At 53.5% G+C, this 24766-nt stretch overlaps 2 protein-coding genes across 2 annotated transcripts in view; one reads left to right on the top strand and one right to left on the bottom strand.

Moving 5' to 3' along the window:
• The window catches only part of PEBP4 (phosphatidylethanolamine binding protein 4), a 243977-nt gene extending 242030 nt beyond the window's left edge, over positions 1-1947 (bottom strand). Inside the window, exon 1 of the mRNA XM_037028663.1 lies at positions 1877-1947. The gene's annotated coding sequence lies outside the window, so the exon portion shown is untranslated. The remainder of the gene's footprint in view (positions 1-1876) is intronic.
• RHOBTB2 (Rho related BTB domain containing 2) lies at positions 1470-19607 on the top strand. The gene is made up of 10 exons (XM_037028620.1): positions 1470-2077; positions 6201-6402; positions 7039-7142; positions 7609-7794; positions 8450-9465; positions 9742-9860; positions 11949-12099; positions 15803-15891; positions 16951-17056; positions 18423-19607. Exons 2-10 carry the CDS (start codon positions 6211-6213, stop codon positions 18638-18640), a joined length of 2181 nt encoding a protein of 726 aa, XP_036884515.1. The 5' UTR covers positions 1470-2077; positions 6201-6210; the 3' UTR covers positions 18641-19607.
• Positions 19608-24766: the final 5159 nt, after the last annotated feature.

Genomic DNA, 24766 nt, shown 5'->3' with positions numbered 1-24766 from the left:
TGCCCACTGCCTGGACATATGAGGACAATAGTCTGGCCTTCTGGAGCTGGGTGAGGGGAACATGGTGTCGGCGGAAGAGCCTCTGTCTACCCTTCCCTCCATGCTGTAACTTGAAGAAGTGACTTCTGGCACAGTGGGTGGGTTGAGGCTCTTTGACACCAAATATGTGGCAAGAACTTACCTGTGCATGGCTTAGTTTGTCTCCTAAGAATGTATTCAAGACAATATTTCATGTTTTTATGGAGAGTCAGTCCTAGCTACAAATGTGAAGTAGCATACCCTCACTCATCCTCCACCTCTTCTTCAACTGGTAGGTTCAAAAGGAGGTGGGTGAAGCATCCTTCACCATTTGGACACTTACACAATATGGACCAGGCCAGAAAGCGCATTTATCACCCACACCTGGATGGGCAACTTCCACTTACGTGCATTCATAGATGGGGAGCGTGCTTCAGACAATGCAACACTTATTTTTTATTTGGCTTTTATTTGAGGGGGGAGAGGGGCAATAGATTTCTCTTCCCAATCCTATTTTGCGTAAACTAGTATTAGAGAGGATTTGCATTCTTGGGGCACAAGTTATAGGTGTGATGGATGGGGTTAAGTAAAAGGCATGTCACTCCGGGCTTTAAAAATGCCCAGAGGTAATCGACGAGATGGATAAAACCAGACTGAGCTGACTACTGTGATCACTAGCCTTGCACATGGAAGCTTCCTTTGAGGACCACTCATGTTACAGATGTCATCTCTTATAACCACCCTATTTAACAGAGAAGAACATTGAGAGAGCCTACTGATGAACTCCAGATGGCAAGGGGATGGGGGTGGAATGGAAGTGGAAACTGCTGGAGAGAGGGAGAGGCAGCTTAGATGGGAAACAGGTGCAGGTAGCACTGCGACCCACCCTGAAACTCACTAAGGGCCACGGCAGTGTGAGGCACAGGCTGCTGCCGAAGGGTGGTGTTGGAGAGAGGCAGACCCTCGGCGCCCGGAAAACTCCCACGTTGTCGTGGTTAGAAACGCAGAGGGCTTGTATGGAAACGCTGTCTCCCTCCCGAGCCCCCCCCACCCCCCCACCCCCGCCACCGTGGGCAAGTAGTGGAGGCCTGGATTTAAGGGACAGCGTAAAAATGTCGAGTTCCCCTCTCCTAACCCGCATCCCTTCCAGGGTTGACCAGAGTACCTCTCGGAGTTCTTTGTCAGCTTCCCGGAGGGAAGGGGCAAACCCCATGGGAGTCCAGCGAGATTTTGCGCCTCGCCAGGTAAAGGGACGCAAGCCCGCACAGGTGGTGAGCCAAGATGCCCCCTCCACCGCGTGCCTCTGGGAGGGGAAAAGAAGGGTGTGAGAGGTGCCAAGGGGCGGGGCCGGGGCGGGGGCTCCGGGGCTCCCAATCCCTTTCTTTCCCCGCCCCTGACCCCTTCCCACCAACCGCGCGCCGCGGGGGGCGGTGCCTGTTACGCGGCAGTTTGGTGCGATTCACCAACCCCCATTTTCCTCCCTTCTCTCTCTCTCTCTCTCTCTTTCTCTTTTCCCCCAACCCCCCTTTCCTTTTTTTTGTGAATGAAAGAAGGAGGTCGCGAGCGGTCTTGGGGACTGCAGCGCTAGGCGTCTAGGCTGCAGAGCCTTCGGAGCGGGTCGGGCATAGCAGTGGTGGCCTCGCCCCCGTCTTCGCTGCTGAGCGCCGCCTCCAGCCTGCGCAGCCCAGGACCCGCGGCGACCGCGCGGCCCAGCAGCCGGAGGTCGGAGCGGCTGCGCGCAGCCCGGGTCCGGCGCGCCTCCATGACATTGGGCGCCCGGGGCGCGGGGAGATGCTGATCCGGAAGAGGCGATGGCTGCAGTGGCGCGCTCGCGGTCGCTCCGGGCCCGCGGTCCTAACTGGGCTGCTTTGTCGGAGTTTCTGATCTAACGCGCCCGGGCCCGGAGACTGTAGCAGCAGCAGCAGCAGCAGCTCGGCGGCGCTGGCATCGTCCTAACTTGCAGGCGCGGAGTGACCCCAGACATTTCACTAAAATGAACGTGCTTAGCAGGAAGAGATGTGTTCCTTACACTAGAAATCACCCCGTCACATGTAGTGGTGTAAGTAAATGATTAATTTCTATTATGCTGGGTTGCAGGTAGCCTCTGGGAACGCTCCGCTTCGCCCTCCTGCGCCCTCCCGCGCCCTCCCGGCCCTGTCTGCGCCCCTCCTGACTTCCCCTCAGCTCCGACTCTTCCCCCAGCTGTAGTTTAGGCTGCTGAAGTGTTGGGGCACTAATCTCTGGATTTTTCTAGGGAAAGGACGATGACTTGATTGCCTTGGCGTGTCGAGGCCTTCCCCTTCCCTCTTTAAAATTATTTTATTTTTATTTTGTGTGTGCGTGCAGAGCAACGTGTCAGGAACAAAGGTCCGGAGTAGTTGAAATGTTTCCGTTAAAAATCAACGGGTTTTGGGTATTTTGCTCGACATTCCAGAGGTGTTTCTTTCAACCCAACTCAATTGCAGTCTGTGCATCAGAGTTCTGGCAAACTACTGGGAGAAAGCTTAGCGGTTGTTAGTGTCTGAGAAAGCTTAGTCCGTGTTGGGCTTGCATTTTTGTTAATATGATCATTCAAGATTTCTTTGGGCCTTGCTGCCCACTGTATCTTCCCGGGAATTCGTCTCTCCATCCTCCTCCATATCACACTGTCGGCGACACTTCGTGAGATCCTCCTTTAATTTCCAGGGCCACCCTCTCTGCTCGTCTCTCCCTAACCCATCCTTCCCACCCAACCTTCCTTATTTTTACCTTCATTTTTAGGATATTCCTCCCTTTTGCATTTTGTAAGATGTGGGGTATGGGATATTGGTTGCTAGGAGACAAGCCAGGCTCCCAGGGAGATTCTGTTTCCTTGACAACCAGACTGGGGCAGCCACAGATGAACAAGCCACCTATCAGCTGTGGGAGGGAAAGGGGGGCTTTTCTGGGCTCTGCTAAAGAGTGTGTGTAGGGGTATGGGGGTGGGACTGGGAGCTGGTGAGGGTTGTAGCTAATCTGAGCCCATCTTGCTTTTTGGTCTGTCCTGAGCACAAAGAGCTATAGGAGAGCAGGGAGGGGACAAGGATCATGGGGCAGGGTGGGGAGGGAACATCTAGTGACTCTGGGATCACTAAAGGAGAGGAGTGAATTGTGGGTTGGGATGCCCCGGGCAGGGTGGCAAGGAAGCTGTGGTTTATGGAGGTTACTCAGGAGCCTCAGAAGGCATGGGGATGAGGCAATTGTACTGAAAAGTCTAGTCATTGAAGGAGAGAGTGCCAGACGGAAAGGGGAAGCTGAGAAGCTCATTGAGTGGATTATAACATCATACATCACCAATGACACAGTAAAATAGCGATATTTTAGAGTAAAAATTATGTTATTGTTGCATTGGCACACTATCTCCAGTACAGGGTCTTTGTTTGAGACAAGCTGGTGAGACTAAGAGTCCTGCTGGCTTAATTGGGCCAGGCTGTACCTTACAGAGTGGTATAATTACACATATAGGTATGTAATCTAGCATTATATAATCCCACATTATGTAAGAAGGCAAGGACCTCCTTTCAGCCCAAACTGTCTTGGCACAAATTCACCAAGATTCAAGAGACTTACTTTCAAAGCCCTCATACCCATTTTCCAGAAGGCCAGACTGACACCCAGAGGAGTGAAGTGATTTGCCCTTTCCTAGATAAGACAGTGAAGTTTGCCACTCAGGCTGTTGGGACAGGGGTGGAGAGGGAAAGAATGATGAAAACTGGGAGGAAGGGGAAAGATGGGGAGGGGCCGTCCAGTCTGAGCAGTACCCAGTATGTCTGGTGGCTAAACTTACATAGTGTGTTGTTCTCCTAAGGATGTGTAAGGCAATTTATTTATTTACTATTTAAATTTTTATTTATTTTTAGAGAGAGGGGGAGGGAGACAGAAAGAGAGAGAGAGAGAAATAATTGTTGTGTAAGAGAAACATCAATTGGTTGCCAGTTGCCTCTTGCATGCCCCTAAGTGGGGACCTGGCCCACTGCCCAGGCGTGTGCCCTGACTGGGAATCAAACTGGTGACCTTTTGGTTTGCAGGCCAGCACTCAGTCCACTGAGCCACACCATCCAGGGGCCCTAAGATAATTTAAACTCAAGTGCTTCTGAGTCTCAATTCTATTTTCTATGAAGAGTACACCACCTTTGCATTGCAAATGGTGAGGATCTTTATGGTCATGGTGGTTTGAAAGGGGAAATTGAGTCTCGAGGGGATTGATATAAAGTTTGGACGAAGAGCAGGAACAGAACCTGCTGGGAGGCTGGTAGCCACAGCAGCAGTGCCGCCTTATGGAACCACATCACCTTGCTTACGCACTTGTGCGTGAGCATTTTAATCATAGACTCACTGATCTTGGGCCAGCACTGCTCCGCTGTTCTGGCATCCTCCCTGCCATCAGGGTACCCCTGGACCTAGGCACTGACGCTCCTTCTCCGTTCTTCCCCATCATCCCCCTGCTGCCTGCCACTAGAATATAAATTTGAGAAAGAAGTTTTCGTGGCCAGTGGGTTTTAGAGTAAAGGCGGCCTGCTGGGGAGAGTGAGGAGGGGTAGAGGAAAGGGTAGAGGAATGATGCAGACAGTTACCCTGGAAACTGGGGGGGCACCTGCATGGAGACCCTTGTGGTTCGAGGTCCAGATCCTGTAAAATTCCAAGGAGGAGGCACTTGTCTCATTGAGAAGTCCTTGCTGCACTTTTTGCTTAGGTTGCTGAGATGCATCCACTTGCGCAAATCCCAGTTGCCATCGTTACTTGGATATTTTAGCTCCGCATTCCTGCATGCTGGCATCCAGTTACAGCCCGGCAGGAATGGAGCTGCCGCTGCTGCTGGTGGCCTGGCTTGCAGGCTGGATGGGTCAGCAGTGAGGGCACCTGGGCAGCCTCCAGGGCGTCTCTTTCCTTGGCCTAGGAAGGATTTCTCCAGGTTGCTGCAGCCCCCACTGGACTTCATGCACATAGCACATGTGAGCGGGGGCAGGCCAATGACCCTGACGAACAAAGGTCTGATAATAATGCCTTCTAATAACGCCTGCCTTGCCCCAGCTTCTAAGAGGGTGGATGCCAGCGTGGGGGCTGCCAGCAAAAGCCCCATCAAGCCAAGGGTCCTCCCCGTGACAGATTTTTAAACACTGACATGACATTGGATTATACAGAAGGTCCTTCTCTTTGTTCATTTGAGCCATCCTTCCAGGAGTGGACATACCACTTTCTCTATGCCCAGCACAGAAGGAAACTGAGGCAAGCGTTTGCCCAGAAACACAGGCCTGCTTCTGACCTGGTGCTCCTTCCCCCCAGCAACGCCATTCCCCTCCCAGCCACTTTGGGGAGTGTCCTTCTAGGAGTGTCAGGTGTCTGGGGGCTGCCGGCCCGACAGTCCTCCTCCCTAGGAATGGCAGGTGCAGACAGCGGTCTGGCTGGCTGTCCCCGAGGCTTGCCGCAGGATGCTGGGAGGGCAGGCCTGGGCAGGGGGTGGCAAGGCCCACAGTTACCCCCACCTCTCCCTCCAACCTGGGCCTGCAGCTGAGTGAGCCTGCCACACAGGCCACATGACAGACCCAGAGGCGGGAGGGGAAGCTGGTGGGCTGCTCAGGTGCACCCAGAAGCCTCTCCACCCAGAGTCTGGGAAGAAAACTCTGGCATCTCCATAAAGGGGGTTGGGGGCTTGGAAATCCTCCCCTGGAGATGGACGGGGGTGAAGGTGGAGGCCAGGAGAGATGCCTCCCAGCTCTGACAGGTCCATGAAATTTTAAAGTGGCCCTGCCCTCAGGCATGCTGGGAAGGGGTGGGGACCTGGCCCCAACTCTGCTTCTCTCAGCTGTTTGTTCTGCTGCCACAGCCCTGCTGGTGGGAGGAGAGTGGCTGATGAGTGAGCTTCCTGGGCAGACGCTCCTCTTCCTGGGGAAGAGGGGACCGGCCCCGGGCAGTGGGCTCCACCTGCGGTTCTGTCACGGGCCTCTGCCCCCTCTGCCCAGAAGCCCGGTTGGAGGCTGGTGGCAACCGTAGGGAGACAAGTGGTTCATCTGGTGCACAGGCTACCCCGCAGAGCTGCTGCCCAGAAAGCTGCCCATTCCCTTCCCCTTCCCTTTGCTCAAATGCTGGAAGCGGAGAGCCGCTGGCCCTCACCCTCTGGGAGCTGGTGTGCTGGCCGTCTTGACTATTTCTCTCCTCTCCCTCAGGTCCCAATTAATGGATTCTGACATGGATTATGAAAGACCAAACGTAGAGACCATCAAGTGCGTTGTGGTGGGGGACAACGCTGTGGGCAAGACCAGGCTCATCTGTGCGCGGGCCTGCAATGCCACCCTCACCCAGTACCAGCTGCTTGCCACCCATGTGCCCACGGTTTGGGCCATCGACCAGTATCGGGTGTGCCAGGAGGTAAGGTGGCAAGGCCACTGGGCTGGGGCCCATACCATATCTCTGGGCTTCTTTCCAATCCTTTGCTTGGTGTTTCCAACCCTGGCCTGTGCTCCCGTAGCCCCCTGGGAGTAGGGTGGGGCCGCTGAAGAGGAAGGAGCCCTTGGGGAGAGGGCTGAGGGGAGCCTGCCCCATGGGAGGGGGGGTTTGCATGGCTCACCTGATGCCTGGGGAACAGTGTCTTGTGCAGTCCCAGCCCCTGTCATGGGGAGCACTAGCCGGTGGGGCTGGGGATTTGGAGAGATGAGAGCTGAGAGAAGGGAAGGATCTGCTGGCTGATTCCAGAAGGTCAGAGGCTGGTAAACAGGTGGTCTGCAGGTAAAGCTGGAAACAAGGGCAGGCTCCCTGAGGAATCCCTTCCACACCCATGCCCAGCTGCCCTTTCAGAGTCTCCTTCCTCCTGGCCAGCTTGGAGGATGCCCTTATTACTGAGTCTATGGCAAAGGCACCTGGACAGAAGCCTGTGCTAACTCTGTCCCTCCACTCCCCATGCTGCCTGGGATCCTTGGCCGTGAGCTGGCACCACCCTGAGCTGACATGCAGGGGCCCCAGGGACGCCTGCCTTTGAGTTCTGATGCGCTGTCCCTGCCCCCGCAGGTTCTGGAACGCTCCCGGGATGTGGTAGATGATGTCAGCGTCTCCCTGCGCCTCTGGGACACCTTTGGAGACCACCACAAAGACCGTCGCTTTGCTTATGGCAGGTAGGGAAGACTCTGATGCCGAAGGGAGCCGAGGCGTGGGTGTTCCCTGCTTTCCCCAGGCACAGAGCACCTCTGAGACGTGTAGATGGGCGGGAAGGAGTGGAGCAGCCAGGGGAGGCGGATCCTCCGGGGCAGGCGGCGGGCGGTGTGAGGAGCGGGTTTGGAGTCAGGAGGCCTGGTTCAGTCCTCGCTCCGCAGCCCAGTAGCTCTGTGACTTTGGGCAGTTAGGAGAACGGTTCCAAGATGACTTTTCTCAGCCTCAGGATAGTAAAAATGGTCGTTGCTAACGGGGTAGCCAGGAGGTCGAAACGAGAGTCTTTCGAGGCTCTAAGATGCTGAATTAGAGGCACACAAGGTGTGGGGCCATCATGTACGGGTGGCGTGTGTATGCCCCTTCTCCCTCTTCCAGGGGCAAGTAACCTACTGCTAGCTCTCTCCGCACCTAACGTCACTCTCCCACCCCCAGGTCCGACGTGGTGGTCCTGTGCTTCTCCATTGCCAACCCTAATTCTCTCCACCATGTCAAGACCATGTGGTACCCAGAGATCAAGCACTTCTGCCCCCGAGCACCTGTCATCCTGGTGGGCTGCCAGCTGGACCTGCGCTACGCTGACCTGGAGGCCGTCAATAGGGCCAGGCGACCCTTGGCTAGGTAGCGAAGCTGGTGCTTAGGAAGGGACAAGGGGGAAGGCAGAGGGAGGGACATGTGTCTCCCTGGCCCCCTGCTCAGCCCTGAGGGAGTACCCCGCAGCCTTACACCTCTCCCTCCCTTTGAAGCAAGTCCACATAGAGAATCAATAAGAGTGTTTGGTCTTTTATTCCTGCCACCTGTCTTATCCATTTGTTTTTCTGTTCATTCTTGTTACACACTGTGTCGGCTTGGTGGACTAAGCAGCATGAGGAGAGGAGAGAGGCAGCCTTTGCATGGAAGGGGTTTAGAATCTTGCTGGGAGATAAACTTCATAGGAGAACATGTTAGCAACCAATGTGTAAAGTTGCATGTTGACTACCAGAGAGAGAGCTAGTTAGTGCTAACACTGCTCTGAGCTGGAGAAATCACCAGGGGCTGACAGATACGGAAGGCTTCCTGGAAGAAGAGGGGGTTGGAGGCAGGCCTTGAAGGACTGGTAGGATTTAGTCAGACAGAGAAGAAAGGGCAGAGATTCACTGGGATTGAGCAGGGCAGGAGTGGGACATAGGCCCCTCACCCCCCGTCCAGTGAGGAACGGCAGGCCCTAGCGAGCTGCCTCTCCCTGCCCCTGTTCTCCCCAGCGACGTAACATTGCTTTGCCCCCTTGAATGTCCAGGCCCATCAAGCCCAATGAGATCCTTCCCCCGGAGAAGGGTCGGGAGGTGGCCAAGGAGCTGGGCATCCCCTACTACGAGACCAGCGTGGTGGCCCAGTTCGGCATCAAGGACGTCTTTGACAATGCCATCCGTGCGGCACTCATCTCCCGCCGCCACCTGCAGTTCTGGAAGTCTCACCTTCGCAACGTGCAGCGGCCCCTGCTGCAGGCACCCTTCCTGCCTCCCAAGCCCCCTCCCCCCATCATCGTGGTGCCCGAACCCCCCTCCAGCAGTGAGGAGTGCCCCGCCCACCTCCTGGAGGACCCGCTGTGCGCGGACGTCATCCTGGTGCTGCAGGAGCGGGTGCGCATCTTTGCCCACAAGATCTACCTCTCCACCTCCTCCTCCAAGTTCTATGACCTGTTCCTCATGGACCTGAGTGAGGGAGAGCTGGGGGGCCCCTCAGGGCCAGGGGTCTCCCGCCCAGAGGACCACCGGGCTCACCCTGATCAACACCACCACCACCACCACCACCACGGCAGGGACTTTCTGCTTCGCGCCGCCAGCTTTGACGTGTGCGAGAGTGTGGAGGACGGCGGAGGCTCCGGCCCGGCTGGGCTCCGGGCCTCAACCAGCGATGGCATCTTGCGGGGCAATGGCACCGGGTATCTGCCCGGGAGGGGTCGCGTGCTGTCTTCCTGGAGCCGAGCTTTCGTAAGCATCCAGGAGGAGATGGCAGAAGATCCACTGACCTACAAATCCAGGCTGATGGTGGTGGTAAAAATGGACAATTCCATCCAGCCAGGGCCCTTCCGGGCCGTTCTCAAGTACCTGTACACTGGGGAGCTGGACGAGAAGGAGCGGGACCTCATGCACATTGCTCACATCGCGGAGCTGCTCGAGGTCTTTGACCTCCGCATGATGGTGGCCAACATCCTCAACAACGAGGCCTTCATGAACCAGGAGATCACCAAGGCCTTCCACGTCCGCCGGACCAACCGGGTTAAGGAGTGCTTGGCTAAGGGCACCTTCTCAGGTAGGCAGTGTGCTTAGTTAGGGACTCAGCGGGAAGGCAGGGCCATACCGTCCCTGCAGCCTCGGGAGGAGCCCAGGTTGGTCCGATGAGCACGTGGCTGCTGGCGTCCTGGAGGTGTGTTGGCTCCGCCTGGAGCCTGAGAGAGCATCCCAGCGTGTTCCCCAGCTTGGGGCTTTGGAGCGCAGCATGCTGCCTGGGTGCGTCGTCGACCCTTGGGGGGTGGTCCCACCTCCTCTCACCACGTCCTCACGTGATGCCTCATCTCCTCCTGGACAGATGTGACCTTCATCCTGGATGACGGCACCATCAGCGCCCACAAACCCCTGTTGATTTCTAGCTGTGACTGGATGGCTGCCATGTTTGGGGGGCCCTTTGTGGAGAGTTCCACCAGAGAGGTGAGGCGGGGTAGGGGACAGGGAAAGAGATCTGCACTCTTTGCATCCGAGGCATCATCTGCCATTTCACGGTGCCTTCTTCAGCACTCACTGGCTGCTAACCAGAGAGTGGTGGGCTGCAGGGAGGTTTAGGGGGTGGTTCCGGAGCCGAGGGTTGTACAGTACACCAGGACTGGGGATCAGAGTGACGGCTTAACCCAACAGTTGGGAAAGCGCTTTCAGTACAGTATCTCCTGTCACCTCACCTGTGACTCCCGGACAGGGCTCAGTGTTCCCACTTCATACATGAAGGAAGTGAGGCCCTGAGAAGCTAATGACTCGTGCATTGTTGTATAAGTAGGAAGGAGAGGCTAGGGCTTGAACTTAGGACCTCTGATTCCTTGGCTCTCTACATTGTACCTTGCTTTCTCCCTGACACAGGCAAAACATAGAAAAAAGCTCACTGTGTCCCAGGCTGAATCCGTCACTGAGGCATGGTGAGCATGACAACGGATCAGGAGGAGATTGCCGTTGAAAGGCACCTGTTTATACCCCGAGATCTAATAAGCTAGGACACCCACAGTGAGGGTGTGGGGAGCGCAGGCGGAGGCACCAGGGTGGGGTGGGACCAGAGACAGGGCGCAGGGAGAGCTGTGGGTAACAGCCTTTAGTGTGGCTCCTTGGGAAGGAAGGGGAGTATGAGGCAGGGTAAGGTTTCAGATTGGCTGGTTTGAATAAGTTCAGCGGGCTCTGGGGCACAGGCCCTGCCCTTAGTCGCCCAGCGCCTGGGGTAATTGGGGCAGGGGAACAGTGACTAGGCGTGAGAGCTGATGAAGGAAGTGGTGGGGGCGGGGATTCCGGACTGGCTGGTTTGCGTGCCAGAGGTGTGCTCTCTCTTGGGGGTTTCTTTACCATCTCTAGCAGTTGGCTAGCCCTGGGAGAGCAGGACCCTCTGGGTGAGCAAGCCAACAGAGGTCAAAGCATCACAATACAGAAAATAAAAAGAAATGCTTCATGTGGTCACCTTTCCCTTTCCCGACAGCCACTCCAGCTGCCCTCAGGCACAGAGAGTGGCAGCAGAGCTGGAAGGGGCTTCTCACTGTGTCCGTAGACACACTCTCTGAAGTCTGTTCTTTCCCTTGCATCCTGCCAGCTAAGCAGAGAGACCTAGGCTGAGCCCGTGGTGTGCTCCTTGTTCTCTGAACTTCTGTAGCGTGAATTGCCCATCACTCGGCCTTGCAGCCGGCAGGGCACTATTTTGTGCAGCTGCTTGAAGTGCCGGGTGTCCACATGCGGTTCGCCCAGCTGGCCTGTGGTGTCTTGAGTGCAGAGACTAGGTCTTTACTTTTGCCAAGTGCCTTCTCCACCAGCGCCAGCCCCTCAGTGCGTGCTGAATGAAAGACTGGACTAGGAACAATGCAGCATAGTCCCCGTGTCACCGGACAGGGATGTCCTAGAATTTCTGGGAAGGAAGCCCTTCCGGAAGAAAGGCTAAGTGAAGGCTTGAGATTTGGGTTGGTCTCTGATCCTTGAAGTGGGAGACTAGGGACTCTGCGGAGCCCCAGGGGCTTGCCAGCCCTGCGCACTTCCCAGCACCATAGAAGCAGCTCAGAGCTCTACCTGACTCCCAGTGCAGCCTGAGAGACTTGTGGCTAATGAGAAAGCAGCTTTGTAGCAGCGCTGCTCCAAGGAGGTCCCTGAGGCCCCTGGTAGCAGCTTCCAGGAGCCAGCCGAAGTTGGCTTGCTTGTTCTGTAGCCCATTTGTGCCAGTCCCTGCAGGGCCAGGCGGGGTCGGGGTGTAGGTTCAGGGACCTGAAGGACTCCTTCAAGCCCCCTCTCTACCGGAACAGCTTTGGAAGGACGCCAGTGAGAACCCAGGTCTTTTTAAAGGCTCTGAGAGCTGCTGCCAACCAATGGGCGTAGCCCAGGTTGTTGCTCCGGGAGACAGGCCTTTGGGGGACTTTTCCTCAGCAGGTACAGGGGCAGCACAGGGGTGGCTGCCTGATTGGGAATGGGGACAGCTCTGCGGGCCCTGTGGGCTTTCTGAGGGTCTCGGAGCTGAGTGACCCTTCTCTAAGGCGACCTCATTGCAGGCTGCTGTCCCCACAGGTGGTGTTCCCTCACACGAGCAAGAGCTGCATGCGGGCCGTGCTGGAGTACCTGTATACTGGCATGTTCACTTCCAGCCCCGACCTGGACGACATGAAGCTCATCATCCTGGCTAACCGCCTCTGCCTGCCACACCTGGTTGCCCTCACAGGTAACTAACCGGAGCGCTCAGACCTCCCGGGGGGAGAAGTCAGGGGAGCCCCAGGAGAGGTCATTTCTCTCACTGCCAGCACCAAGGGACCCATCTATGTAGGGTGAGCATGTGGATGGGTATTGAGGTTGGGTGAGGACACAGAGGTGAACAAGTGTGTGTGAGAAAGATGCTTGGTGGAGTCACCACTAGGCCGTCCCCAGAGTGATTATGGCCCAGCAGAGTGGTCTCCAGGTGCTCATAATGCCTGGCGTTCCTGTGAGCGTGGCTTCTTGGCCCAGGCAAGCCTAAGAAGTCAGAAAGAACAGAATGCGATTCATGTGTCTACACTTTGGTCTTCCTCCTCCTCCCTTTCCTTTTTTGTTCTGTTTCTTCATGTAAATCTGCTTTATTTGTTGTTCTGTGTTGCTTTCCTTTTTCTTCTTCTTTTCCCTTTTCTCTTCCTCCTCCTCTTCTCCCACTTTCATTTTCTCTTCCTTCTTCCAGAAACAGACAGTGAACACTGACCTGCCACTCCCAATTTCTTGAACAGATTGTGGGAGCTGGAGTTCACTTTGAGAAGGGACCAGCCTTAGGGGCCTTTGGGTGGGGCGGGGATGGAGGCAGGAAGGAAGGCAGGCTGCTCAGGTTCCAGGGGCCGAGAGGGTCTGGAGTCAGTAATACAGGCTGACAGATGGCTGCTGATGGTATTGGAAGTGTATTTGCATGCGTTGGCGTTGGCACCTGTGCTGGTGTTGGTATCAGGGTCGGGTCTGTGGTCAGGCAGAGAGCAGGGCCTGTGATACTGGGCTGAGTTCAGTGTCAGAGCTGCTGGGCCCTTGGGCAGATGATCAAGCTGGGGACTCAGCTATGAGGGAAACATCAGTGTTATGATGAGAAATGGTTACAAGGTGGGGCTTGGTCATAGGAAGAAGGCAGAAATCAGTGATCAGAACCGAATGCTAAGGGCTGAGCCTGCAGAGGGCATCCAGGGGCCCCAGCTGAGGGCACAGCAGGTGTTAGGGCAGGAGCAGGAGAGAGGCTTCTGAAGGTCACAGCCGTGGCAGTGCGTCACCCCTGCTGTCCGTGAGACGTGTGCATCTGCCCTGAGTACATAAAGTTCCCCGAACTCTTAGACCAAGAGTCAAATTCAGCTTTAGAAATGGCTCGAGGAAGAACGTGTGTGAAGGTGCTCTATAAGTCTATGCCATCAGGCAGGCAATCAGGCAAGTCAAATAGGCACTATTGGTTAAGCGCACATGGATAATTTTCATGAGGTAGCCACTAAAAATCTTAAATGGCCCTGATACACAAAAAGGCTCATAGGAAGCAACATTGAATGACTTCTCCCATGAAATGGTCTCTGCACGCCAGAACACAGGTGCCAAAATGTGTTGCGTGTACCTCCTCCAGGACCAGCAGGGAAATGCTGGGTGTGCTATAGTTGGTGTGCTTTGTGTTCGGCGAGATGTGCTTTCTGTGGTTATAAATTCAAGCCTAAAACTTTGTTGTTAAATATAACAAATATACATATGTTCAGCTTAACGAATTGTTAGGAAGCGGAATGATCATGTCAGGAGCTAGAACCTCCCGAACGCACCAGCAGCCCCCCACCTGCCCTTCCCAGTCACCACCTCCCCTCCTCCCAGAGTTGCCACTCTGCCTCTTACTCTTTTGAGGGGTGCTTATTATGACACCACTTCCTTGTTTGGAACACTATAGCATGGTGTTATTCTTTATATACTTTTTTAAAGAATTTATTTATTTGCCCTGGCTGGTGTAGCTCAGTGGATTGAGCACAGGCCTGTGAACCACACAATCGCGGTTCGATTCCCAGTCAGGGCACATGCCTGGGTTGCAGGCTGGTTCCTGACAAGAGGCAACCATACATTGATGTTTCTCTCCTTCTCTCCTTCCCTTCCCCTCTGAAGATGAATGAATAAAATCTTAAAAAAAAAAGAATTTATTTATTTATTTTAGAGGTGGAGAGAAACATCGACCAGTTGCCTCTCCTACATGCCCCAGTATGGAACCAAACCTGCAGCCCAGACATAGGCCCTGATTGGGAATTGAACTGGTGACCTTTAGCTTTTTAGGATGATGACCAACCAACTGAGCCACGCTGGCCAGAGCTATTTGTTCTATACCTTTTGAGTTTCTTTTCATCTAAGAGGTAATCAAACTATTTTCACTGGGGGCCATATCAGCCTTGTGGTTACTTTCATAGGGAAGAATGTAATTTCGACTTGTTAATAGTTAAGGAGTAGTTACATTTATACAGTCCTAAAATCACACTCGGCCCTTCGAAGGCAACCGTGAAGCTCATGTGACCCCTGGTGAAAATGAGTTTGACACCCCTGATCTAAGGGCACCTTGTTTGTTAAAACATTTTTCCCCTTGCGGTTGTTTGTTGGAAAGAAACCACCCATCTATTTTAGAAAATCCAGACTTCAGCTTATTGCACCCCTGTAGTGCGCCGTGTTCCCTGGGATCTGGCTGTCGGGCTAAACCTCATTCCCAGTCAGCTTCGTTTCGGCGAGACGACTACGTCACCGGTGTTTGTTTGCATCCAGAAGCGTGGAGTGTCTGCTTTTCTCTCTTCTCATGGTGTCATTGCCTGGACCCATGAATTTATTGGGTGTTGCGAAGTGGTAATACTGCAACTCAGTCGTTCCTTACCTGCTGGAATACTTCTAAAAAGAGAAAAATCTCCCCTTTCCCGCTGTTCAGTTAAGCAGTGGTGTACTTCATGTAGGAAAGGCAGGTGAACGCTTGAGTCTTTCCTGTCATTTACCGGATTTCAAGATAAATCGGTGTCCTGTCATCCTTAGAGGGTGAACAATTAGTTGGCTGGGTTTTTTTTTAAGTATTATCATGAACCCTCAGACTTGAATTCAGTCCATTTCAGGCATTTGTGGTTATCCTTATTGAAGCTGAAATACTCATTGAACCTTTAATCCGTAGACGTCTCTTCAGGTCGGCTCCGGTGTCTGTGTTTCTGGTCCTATGGAGTGACAAGATGTCCCAGGTTCATCTTGTTCGTGCCCTGCCCCTGACCTGCACTCGGCCGTCTCTCTCCGGAGTCCTGGTCTCTGGCAGCCGGGAGTGCGCCTAGCAGTGCGACGGCTGTTCTGGCGAGGCCTTTCCCGTGGACTAAGCTGGGAAATATATTTATATTTTAAAATATAAAATACCACAGGAGTTGATACTGATACTGTTAAAATTCAGGATGAAAAGTGTTTACTTCAGTATAAACACTTTAACTTAAAATGCAACGTGAGCACACAATTTGTTATAGGTGTGAATTAATACAAACAACTAGGTCTCATCCGTAGTGCTAAGTCAGAGTTCTCAGCACACCCAGGCTTTATACCCTCCCCTGGCGGCGTCAGCGGCTCACCGCGCTGGCTGCGTCGGGCTGTCTTCCTGCGTCTCAGGAGATTTGGTCCCGCGTGTAGCTTGAGAGTCTCGTAAAATCCCCTTAGACGATACTAACGTTCTCCTTCACTTCCCACCCTACCTCACTGGGGAAGTCTTGCTTTCCCGCCAGTTTCATCACTGGTGGGAGCAGACTTAAATCACCTGTGGTCTTTCCTGGGCCTGTTAGGACTTGGCCTTGGCCTTGGCCTCTCTTTGCTCTACAGTAGGTTCTTGCTGGGGGGATAGGTGCACACACATCCACATACATGGTTCCTCCACTGATTCCTGGCTGTGTGTGTCACAGAGCAGTACACAGTGACCGGGCTGATGGAGGCAACTCAGATGATGGTGGACATCGATGGGGACGTCCTTGTGTTCCTGGAACTGGCTCAGGTAGGATGGCAGGGGAAAGGACCTCTCCTCCAGTTTCAACTCTGGGCTCTGCCTACCGGCCACAGCTGGGGAGGGGTGGTGAGGTGGTGGGTGGGAAGGAGACCCCATGTCAGACTCCCGTTTCCTGGTTGAGTAGAGTCCCTCTTAGCCTCCAGGCCAGGGGATACACCCTACACACCCAAAGGAGGGGCTGGCCTCAAAGAGGGTGGGGGCAGAAGGACTGAGATTCAGGCACCCCCAGGGCGGGGGCGGGTGGGGGACAGCCCCAGTCTCCTGGATAGGCAGGGTGGCTGCCTGCCTGAGGTCATTTAANTCAGGTAGGATGGCAGGGGAAAGGACCTCTCCTCCAGTTTCAAATCTGGGCTCTGCCTACTGGCCACAGCTGGGGAGGGGTGGTGAGGTGGTGGGAGGGAAGGAGACCCCATGTCAGACTCCGTTTCCTGGTTGAGTAGAGTCCCTCTTAGCCTCCAGGCCAGAGGATACACCCTACACACCCAAAGGAGGGGCTGGCCTCAAAGAGGGTGGGGGCAGAAGGACTGAGATTCAGGCACCCCCAGGGCGGGGGCGGGTGGGGGACAGCCCCAGTCTCCTGGATAGGCAGGGTGGCTGCCTGCCTGAGGTCATTTAAGGAACACTGAAGACTCCCCATCCAAAATTAATTGGCTGCCTCCTAATTCCTGTACACACAGGAAAATCTCCCACACCAGCCCTGAGGGTGTCAGAGATTCTACCACTAAAGGATTAGTTGAGGGAGGTATGTATGGCAGATGCGAGTCTTGCAAACACCCAGGGAAATTGGCTCTGAGCCTGGTTGTCAGCACCTGAGAGCAGACTGCTTCGGCCCCTCAGGGGAAAAGAAGAACCGCCCCTGGGGTAAGATCTGAGGAGGGTGGGCACTGAAGGAGGCCACCACGGAGGCCTAGGGACTCCCTTGGATGCTGGCACAAGACAGAGGCTCGGGTAGTGGCAGCAACAGTGCCGAGAGCCAGTCCCATGAAGCTTCAGCTGTGACAGCAACTGTAGCTGCCTGTGCTGACCTGCCCGTCCACGTCTCCCCAGTTCCACTGCGCATACCAGTTGGCGGACTGGTGTCTCCACCACATCTGCACCAACTACAACAACGTGTGCCGCAAGTTCCCCCGAGACATGAAGGCCATGTCCCCAGGTGAGCATCCCAGCAGGACCTGCCGATCCCCCTCTTCAAACCCAAGGGTCCTCCACTTGGGGCCAAATCTCCAAGCTGACCCCAGGGCAGCTGCCTAAGATCCTTGGGCCCAGCTTGGCCTTGCAGCTGGGAAGAGGCCTGCAGAGCCGCGTCCAGCCAGGCAGAGGCGCTCAAGCACAGTGCCCGTGTGGCGGGCAGAGTGTCTGGGGACCTGTTGCAGCTCCCTCCACCTCTCTGGGCTTCTGTCTCTCCTAGGTAGAAAGAGAGTGTTGGACGACAGTTATTTTTTCAGACTTTTTGGGCAAGACTCCACAGTAGGAACTACAGTTCTATTATTTTTTTAAGATTTTTGCTCATTGAGAGGAGAAGGGAAGGAGAAATAGAAGGAGAGAAACATCAGTGTGTGGCTGCCTCTCTCATGCCCCCCCACTGGGGACCTGGCCTGCATTCCAGGCATGTGCCCTGACTGGGAATCAAACTGGCTACCCTTTGGTTTGCAGGCTGGCACTCAATCAATCCACTGAGCCATACCAGCCAGGGCTAAAATTTTATATTATGACAGAAAAACATAAATTGTTTTGAATGTTGCTCATGACCTGCCACACAGTTTCACAGCCTTGGCCTGGGCACCAGTCACAGCCTAGACACCCAGATCCCGGCAGCCTCTGAGGTCCCGGGGACTCTGCCTCTGCTTGATTGATGTGTCAGGTCCTGGGCCTCAACGGAAGCTCAAGGGCACCAGGGAGAGATGTCTCTGGCATCCAGAGTTTCTGCCACTCAGTGTCCCTGAGGTCATCACTGGGCACCCTCCTCCCTGCTTCCCGGTTGTTGTGTGCCCTGCCTGTTCTCTCCCATTTCCTCCCTTCCAACCTTCTAGCGTTTCCTTTCTAAAGCACAGCCCAATCATTTCACTCCCCTGGTTCCAAACTTCCGCCTGTGGCCCCCCACGCCTTTCCCTATCTCTCCAGATCCTTCAGCCTCGCCCTCCTGGTCCAACCCTCCTGCTCTCCTGAAGCCCCTTCTCTCCTTCTGCTCAGAACCTCAGCTCGAGCAGAGGCTGCCCACCGCAGCCTCAGCCTGGCCTCAGCCTTGCACATCTGCCCCCAACCTCATCCTCTGTCTCCCCCTGAGACCTTCCCAGGGGACTTTCTTTAGGGAGCTCTGCAGCCAGACTGGGGACTCTGTGAAGGCAGAGGCTTAGCCTTGGGGCCCCCGGGGCTAGGGTGTGCTCCTCGCTGACAGAAGGCTGCAGGTCCCCGAGGCATCAGGAGGGGGGAGGGTGTCCCTGGGCACCTCTGCATCCCAGTGCTCCTCTAGCCCCTTTTCCGGCCTGCCTTCTCACCAAGCCCCGTGCGTTCTGCTCCAGAAAACCAGGAGTACTTTGAGAAGCACCGGTGGCCACCTGTGTGGTACCTGAAGGAGGAAGATCACTATCAGCGGGCCCGGAAGGAGCGTGAGAAAGAGGACTATCTCCACCTGAAACGGCAGCCCAAGCGGCGGTGGCTGTTCTGGAACAGCCCCTCCTCGCCGTCCTCTTCTGCAGCCTCCTCGTCGTCCCCATCTTCCTCCTCGGCTGTAGTCTGAGAGGCTGCCACCCTCTTCTGACCCTGCTGCTGCTGTGTCCACCTGCCCTCGCCCCTCTGCTCTCCGCATCGCCCCCTCCACCTTCCAGGGACAAGGGGACCCACTTAACCAGGACCCTGAGGGCGGAGCTGTTGAAGCAGGGGTGAGGGGACATACCCACCAGCCAACATAGCTCAGCAAAAGAGGGGCAGGGCCTTGGGAATCAGAGCTGGGACCCCTGCAGGGGTGTCCAGTTCTGAAGCAGGGCAGGAGATAGGCCTGGGAGGTGGGAGCAGGGAAGAGCTGAGAGCGCTGGCGTCTTGTCTCTGGAGAGCCCTGGAGTCAGAGGGAAAACTTCCATCCACGGGAAGCTGTGGTCTGCAGAGGTGGCCCCTCCCAGGGAGCGGCCGTGGCAGGGAGGGTTCCACTCCTAAAGGCCATGATTTCCCACTAATGGACTGGAGGGTTGCACATGTTTTGTGGGCATTTCCACATGGAGCCTGCTCAGATCCCCACTGGAGCAGTCAGGGTAGACATTAAGCCTTCAGAGCCGAGTGGAAGGCTTGCACTCTGGTTGTGGGTGCTGTCTGTATGGGCCTGGCAGAGCCTGCTGGAGCTCAGAGCTCCAGGCCTAGGAGCAGGGCCTCCTGGTGCAGTGAGAAACTCCTCCCTCCCCTTTCCTTCCCCACTCTGAAGTGGGACCCAGAGGAAACAGCTGGGGCAGGGGGAGAGAGGGTAGGGGTGGTGGCCCAACGCAGCAATCCTGTGCTCCTCTGGGCTCAGCTCCCTGCCTCTAGTTAGCACAGCTTATGGGGTGGGACAAAATTAGCAAAAGAAAAAAAAGCAACAAACAAAATCACCAACAGGAAACACTGTAGCCTCTAACCCCTCAAAGACAGAAGAACAGAGAAAGACCCCGTTCCCTGTCTGGCTTACATTTGTATCAAGCCCAACAGCGGCCCCCGTGTTGATGAGACAAAAGGTTTAGATTGTAGATTTGATTCCAGTGCCTTTCAGGAAGGGACTTGGTCACCAGGGGTGACTGGGGACTCCCTGGCTGCTAGGACGCTCTGCGGGGCAGCACAGGTCCCATGCCTTCAGCCTGCTGGGATCAGGGCTGGAGGATGGGTGGCCCAGGGTTTGGACGTGGCATTAAGTGGCTCCTGTTGCCCATGCGAGAACCTGGCTACCCGCTCCCTTCAAAGGTGGCCCCACCAGGTGGGGATGTTGTGGGGGGAGGTTTGGGGCAGGGGTCGAAGGTCTGGAAGGTCACTGACTTGGGAATAGGAATCTCAGTGATGAAGGATCAGAGGACAGGACCTCACTTGGTGCCAGTTTCGGATAAAAGGGGAGGAGGAAAGGGAGACCTGAGCAGGAGCAGCTCTGCAGTCCCTCGGGAGGGGAGGGGATGGGACCGGAGAATGGGGACAGCAGCCTGCAGCCCTGTAGGGGAAAGCTGGGCCGCAGTGGACCCTCTTCCTGTTTCTACTCCTGGTCCTATTTTGCTCCCACAGGCTTTCGCACTCAAAAGACTCACCCTCTGGTGAGGGTGGAGCTGCAGGCACAGCTCCTGAGCTCAGAGCCATGGAGTCACCTGGCCTGAGAAGGAGGGACTGGCTGTGGTCTCAAGGCCCCAGCCTGCCATTGAGTGGGGCTTAAGGTCTGGGAGAGAACAAACCTAGAAATGAAGGACACCCTGCGACGAGTTAGTGGTGCCAAGCCCTAGAGATCTGAGGGTAAGCTGTCATCAAAATTAGCAGGAGGAGGCAGGGCAAGCAGGCCTACAGCAGTTGGGGCGCATGCTCTCTGAGCCCCGGACTTCTGGGCTGCACTGTGTCCCTCCAAGTCCTCCAGGGTGGCTGGTGGGTATGCCTGATGTGTGCTGCCCTCTACTGGCTGCCAGCCTCCCTTGGCAGAGCTTGCAGCCTGCAGCCTCAAGGAAGGCTGGAGGGGTGGAGGTGGAGGAAGGGTTTTGCCTTGTAGGGTGGGAATGGCTCTGCACCCAGCACCTTTGCTCTGGGGAAGGAAACCGGAGGAGCCACAGGGTCTCCTAGGAACGCTATGTGAGAGGGAGAGCCCAGGTCTAAAGGCCAAGGGCAGGGAATGGGTGTCCGTGAGCTGGCAGGGCTGAGCCATCTAGCCCACCGACAAGGATGCGGAAAGGCCAGTGGGGAGAGAAAGTGCAGGTGGCCCAGGAGGTGCAAGAAGCCCACAGGAGAGGGGCTGCAGATCCACCCCAACAACCAGAACCAGCTCACCTGTCCGGGACCCACTGCCCCTTCCCAGTTGCTCCTTTGGAGCTGGGCTGCCCCAGGCAGGAACCTATAGGCCCAGGTGTAACCCACAGATGCCACCTGAGGAGGCTGTGGGGAGCCAGATGGGGCCAGGGTCCCTCTCCCAGGTGGGAGGGAGGGTGGAGGGGCTCTAATTCCAGTCCCCTAGGAACCTGACTCAGAAATCCCGAGTCAGAGCTGGAGACCCACCCACGTTGTGCAAGCCTGATGGCATCACAGGAGAGGAAGGGGCGTGTCCCCCAGCAAGAATACACAGCCCTGTACTCCTTCACTCAGAGCTGTCTGTGAGGGGAGTGTGAGGATGGGGAGAAAACACACAGACACACACACACACACACACCTCTTTTTATATAAGGTTTCATATTTAATTTGGTCATGAGTTCATAAATACATGAGTATTTTGTACCTAATGGCTCTCCTTGCATTATTTCCAACAAACTCTTCAAAGGTAGCACCTTCCACTGGAGGAAAGTGTGAAAAAAATAATCACTGATGAGTCATTGTAATGCCTACTGTGTGCCAGGTGCTATTTGAACGGAATGCAAAATGAAAACCTCACACGTAGCAAGCTAACTTTCTGAATGTGTAAACATGACAAACAGTGACCAGGCTAATACTTTAGGTAGGACACTCAGTTCCCTGAGGAAGAGACAACTGAGCTGAAACCTGATCGGGAAGAAGCCATTCACATCTTCATCTGAAGACCAGAGGGCAGAGCGTCCTGCACAGAAGGAACAGCAAAGGCAGGAAACGCCTGTGTCTCTCAGGAATGGGAGACCCTCAGGGTAGGACCCCAGAGGGAAGGGGGAGCGGTGTGTCAGCACAGAGGCCATGGAGCCCCCCTACCCAGCAAGCTCCACCAGGACACTAATCTTTGAACATACCCAAATATTCAGGCACTTCTGGGTTGGGCCGAGCCACACAGGTCTTGAAATGAGACAATACGCACACCTTTGGGGCTGTAAAGCGCGGAACCACTGAGAGCTGCCACATCCAACACTGAACCCTGATGTGACTAGACACTAAGGAAGGTGTGGTGGAAGGAGGGCTAGAGTGGTTACGAAGTATTTTAAAAACAGAAAACAATACGAGAACAAAATCCTAACACATCAGTCATTCTGGGCCCAACTCTCACAGTATTTAAGAATATTTGTATTTCACGCAAAAGTCAGACGCTGCCAGAGGCACCAAGCTCCTCACATCGGGAATCTGTCCTTCACAAAGTGCCGTTCTGGGCCTCGGGTTCACGACAACAGGAAGTGACACGGCTCGAAGTTATAGACCAACATCTCTGGTAAGTATGCAAAAATCCTCAACAAAATATTAGCAAACTATAACAATATTTTTAGAGGCCACACACTATGGTCAGTTAAATTCCAACAAAGGAGCCAAGAATATACAATGGAGAAAGGAAGGTCTCTTTAATTAATGGAAAACTGACAGCCACATGCAAAAGAATGGAACTGGACCACCATCTTACACTTTACACAAAAATTAGCTCAAAATGGATTAAAGACTTGAACGTAACAATCTGAAACTGTAAAATTCCTAGAAGAGAACACAGGCAGTAGGCTGCTTGCAAGGTCTGGCTGATGATTTTCTGAATCTGACATCAGAAGCGAAAGGAACAAAAGCAAAAATAAACAAGGAAACAAGTAAGTGGGACTACATCAAACTAACACACTTCTGCACAGAAAAAAAACCCAACAAAATCAAAACAAAAACTACTCAGTTCGGGGGGGGGGGGATAGTTGCAAATCATGTGTCTGGTAAGAAGCTAACATTGAAAAATACAAAGAACTCGACAGCAAGAAGCAAAACATCCACAAAACCATCCAACTGAAAAAATGGTCAGTTCCAAAGACAGTTTTTCCGAGGAAGACATGGATGGCCAACAGGTGTATGGAAGATGCTCAAAATCACTCACCATGAGGAAAATGCCAATCAAACCCACAATGAGATGTCACCTCACACCTGTTAAAACCGCTACCATCAACAAGACAAGAAATACCAAGTGTTAGGATGTCATGAAAAGGGAACCTTGTGCACTGTTGGTAGAATGTAAACTGGTGCGATGACTATGGATAACAGCATAGAGGTTCATCAAAAAATAAAAGAACTGCCACATGAAGCAAACTTTCTCATGAAAAAATATCAAACACTCTAGAAAGAAAAATAAAGTGAGATGAATTCCTTGTTCATGATCAAAAGTCATCATAGTATTACGATGTCAATTCTTCCTAAACTGATCTAGGAATCCAGTACAATCCCAATAAAAATCTCGGCAAGTTATTTTGTATATATCAACAAACTAGTTTTAAACAATGAGTAATCCACACAGTTCCGATGAAAAACAAGTTGGTGAACTCACGCCCCCCAATTTATTATAAAGCTACAATCAAGAAAGCATGATAGTTTAAAATGAACAGGCACAGAGCCAAATGGAACAGAATAGAATCCATGAATAGACCTATGCAAATAGACAACTTGACTTCGGTCAAAGAAATAAAGGCACTTCCACACAGAAAAGATAGTCTTTTAGTCTAGTCAGGACCAACAAATGATGACCACCAGGAAATAAATGAACAAACACACAAACTTTGTACCTTGGATATGAATCAACTCAAAATCATTCATTACCTTAAATATAAAATGCAAAACTATCAAAGTCATAGTGGGAAACTTAAGAGTTTGATAATCCAAAGGTTTACATGTAAAATATTCAAAGACCTGGTAACACTCCACAATAAGAAAACACACTCCCCAAATTAAAATAAATATGGCAATATGAGTAGATACCCTAATAAGTAACATGTAAATAAGCACATCTAAATTGCACATCTAAATTGCACATCACTGAGCAAATACCGGGAAATTTTATGCACCATACATTAGGGAAAATCCAATTCCAAACACCAAGGAGATACCCTAAGCATTTGTTAAAGTGGCTGAACCCCACCCTGACTGATGTGGCTCAGTGGGTTGGGCATAGCTACGAAAAGCAAATGTCACTGGCATGCGGCCTGGCCGGGGCACGTGCCAGAGCTTGGGACTCAGGCCCCGGATGGGGCACAGACAAGAGGCAACCTGATTGATGTTTCGCTCCCTCTTTTTCTCCTTCCCTTCCCCTCTCAATAAAATAATAAATAAAATCTTTAAAAAAATTAATAAAATGGCTAAATATCAAAGACTAACAACACCAATTGCTAGTGAGGAAACAACAGAAAAGCTTATTCACTGCTGATGGGAATACAAATGGTAGACGCTCTTAAGAAGACATCTTAGCCCTGGCTGGCGTAGCTCAGTGGATTGAGCACGGGCCTGCGAACCAAGGATCGCGGTTCGATTCCCAGTCAGGGCACATGCCTGGGTTGCAGGCCAGTTCCCAGCAGGGGACACATGAGAGGCAACCATGCATTGATATTTCTCTCCCTCTCTCCTTCCCTTCCCCTCTAAAGATAAATAAATAAAATATTAAAAAAAAAAGAAGACATCTTGCCAGATCCTTGTGAAGTTAAGCAGAGTGTTACCATATGATGCGGCAATTATGCCCCAGTGTGTTTAGCCAACTGGTGGGAAACCATAATGGATAGAAAATACGTAAAAATATATAGCAGCTTTATTAATAATGGTCAAAACCCAGAATACAAGGTGTCCTTTAATAGCTGAATGACAACCTTAGTAACTCGTAGCAGGGAGGGACATGAGTTATACACGGATTGCAGGCCATGAGTTCAGACAGGGACTGGAGGAGCAGTAAATGAAAACTCTAGGAGCAGATCCAACACAGCAGAGGAGTTCAGTGGAAGCCACACTAACCTCCTCCCAGGACCAGTCTGGAATTACAACTACA

The sequence above is a fragment of the Sturnira hondurensis genome, unplaced genomic scaffold (genome assembly GCF_014824575.4).
Source record: "Sturnira hondurensis isolate 20B ecotype Veracruz unplaced genomic scaffold, ASM1482457v3 Scaffold0020119, whole genome shotgun sequence".
Taxonomy (NCBI): domain Eukaryota; kingdom Metazoa; phylum Chordata; class Mammalia; order Chiroptera; family Phyllostomidae; genus Sturnira; species Sturnira hondurensis.
Note: the sequence above shows the minus strand (reverse complement) of the source record. Positions and strands in the feature narration are given on the sequence as shown.

Excerpts from the sequence above, each read along its gene's own strand:
- RHOBTB2 (XM_037028620.1), top strand. The coding sequence starts at position 6,211 with ATGGATTCTGACATGGATTATGAAAGACCAAACGTAGAGACCATCAAG. Across the intron at positions 9,466-9,741 it reads GGCTAAGGGCACCTTCTCAG|ATGTGACCTTCATCCTGGAT; the intron begins GTAGGCAGTGTG and ends CCTCCTGGACAG. Across the intron at positions 15,892-16,950 it reads TGTTCCTGGAACTGGCTCAG|TTCCACTGCGCATACCAGTT; the intron begins GTAGGATGGCAG and ends ACGTCTCCCCAG.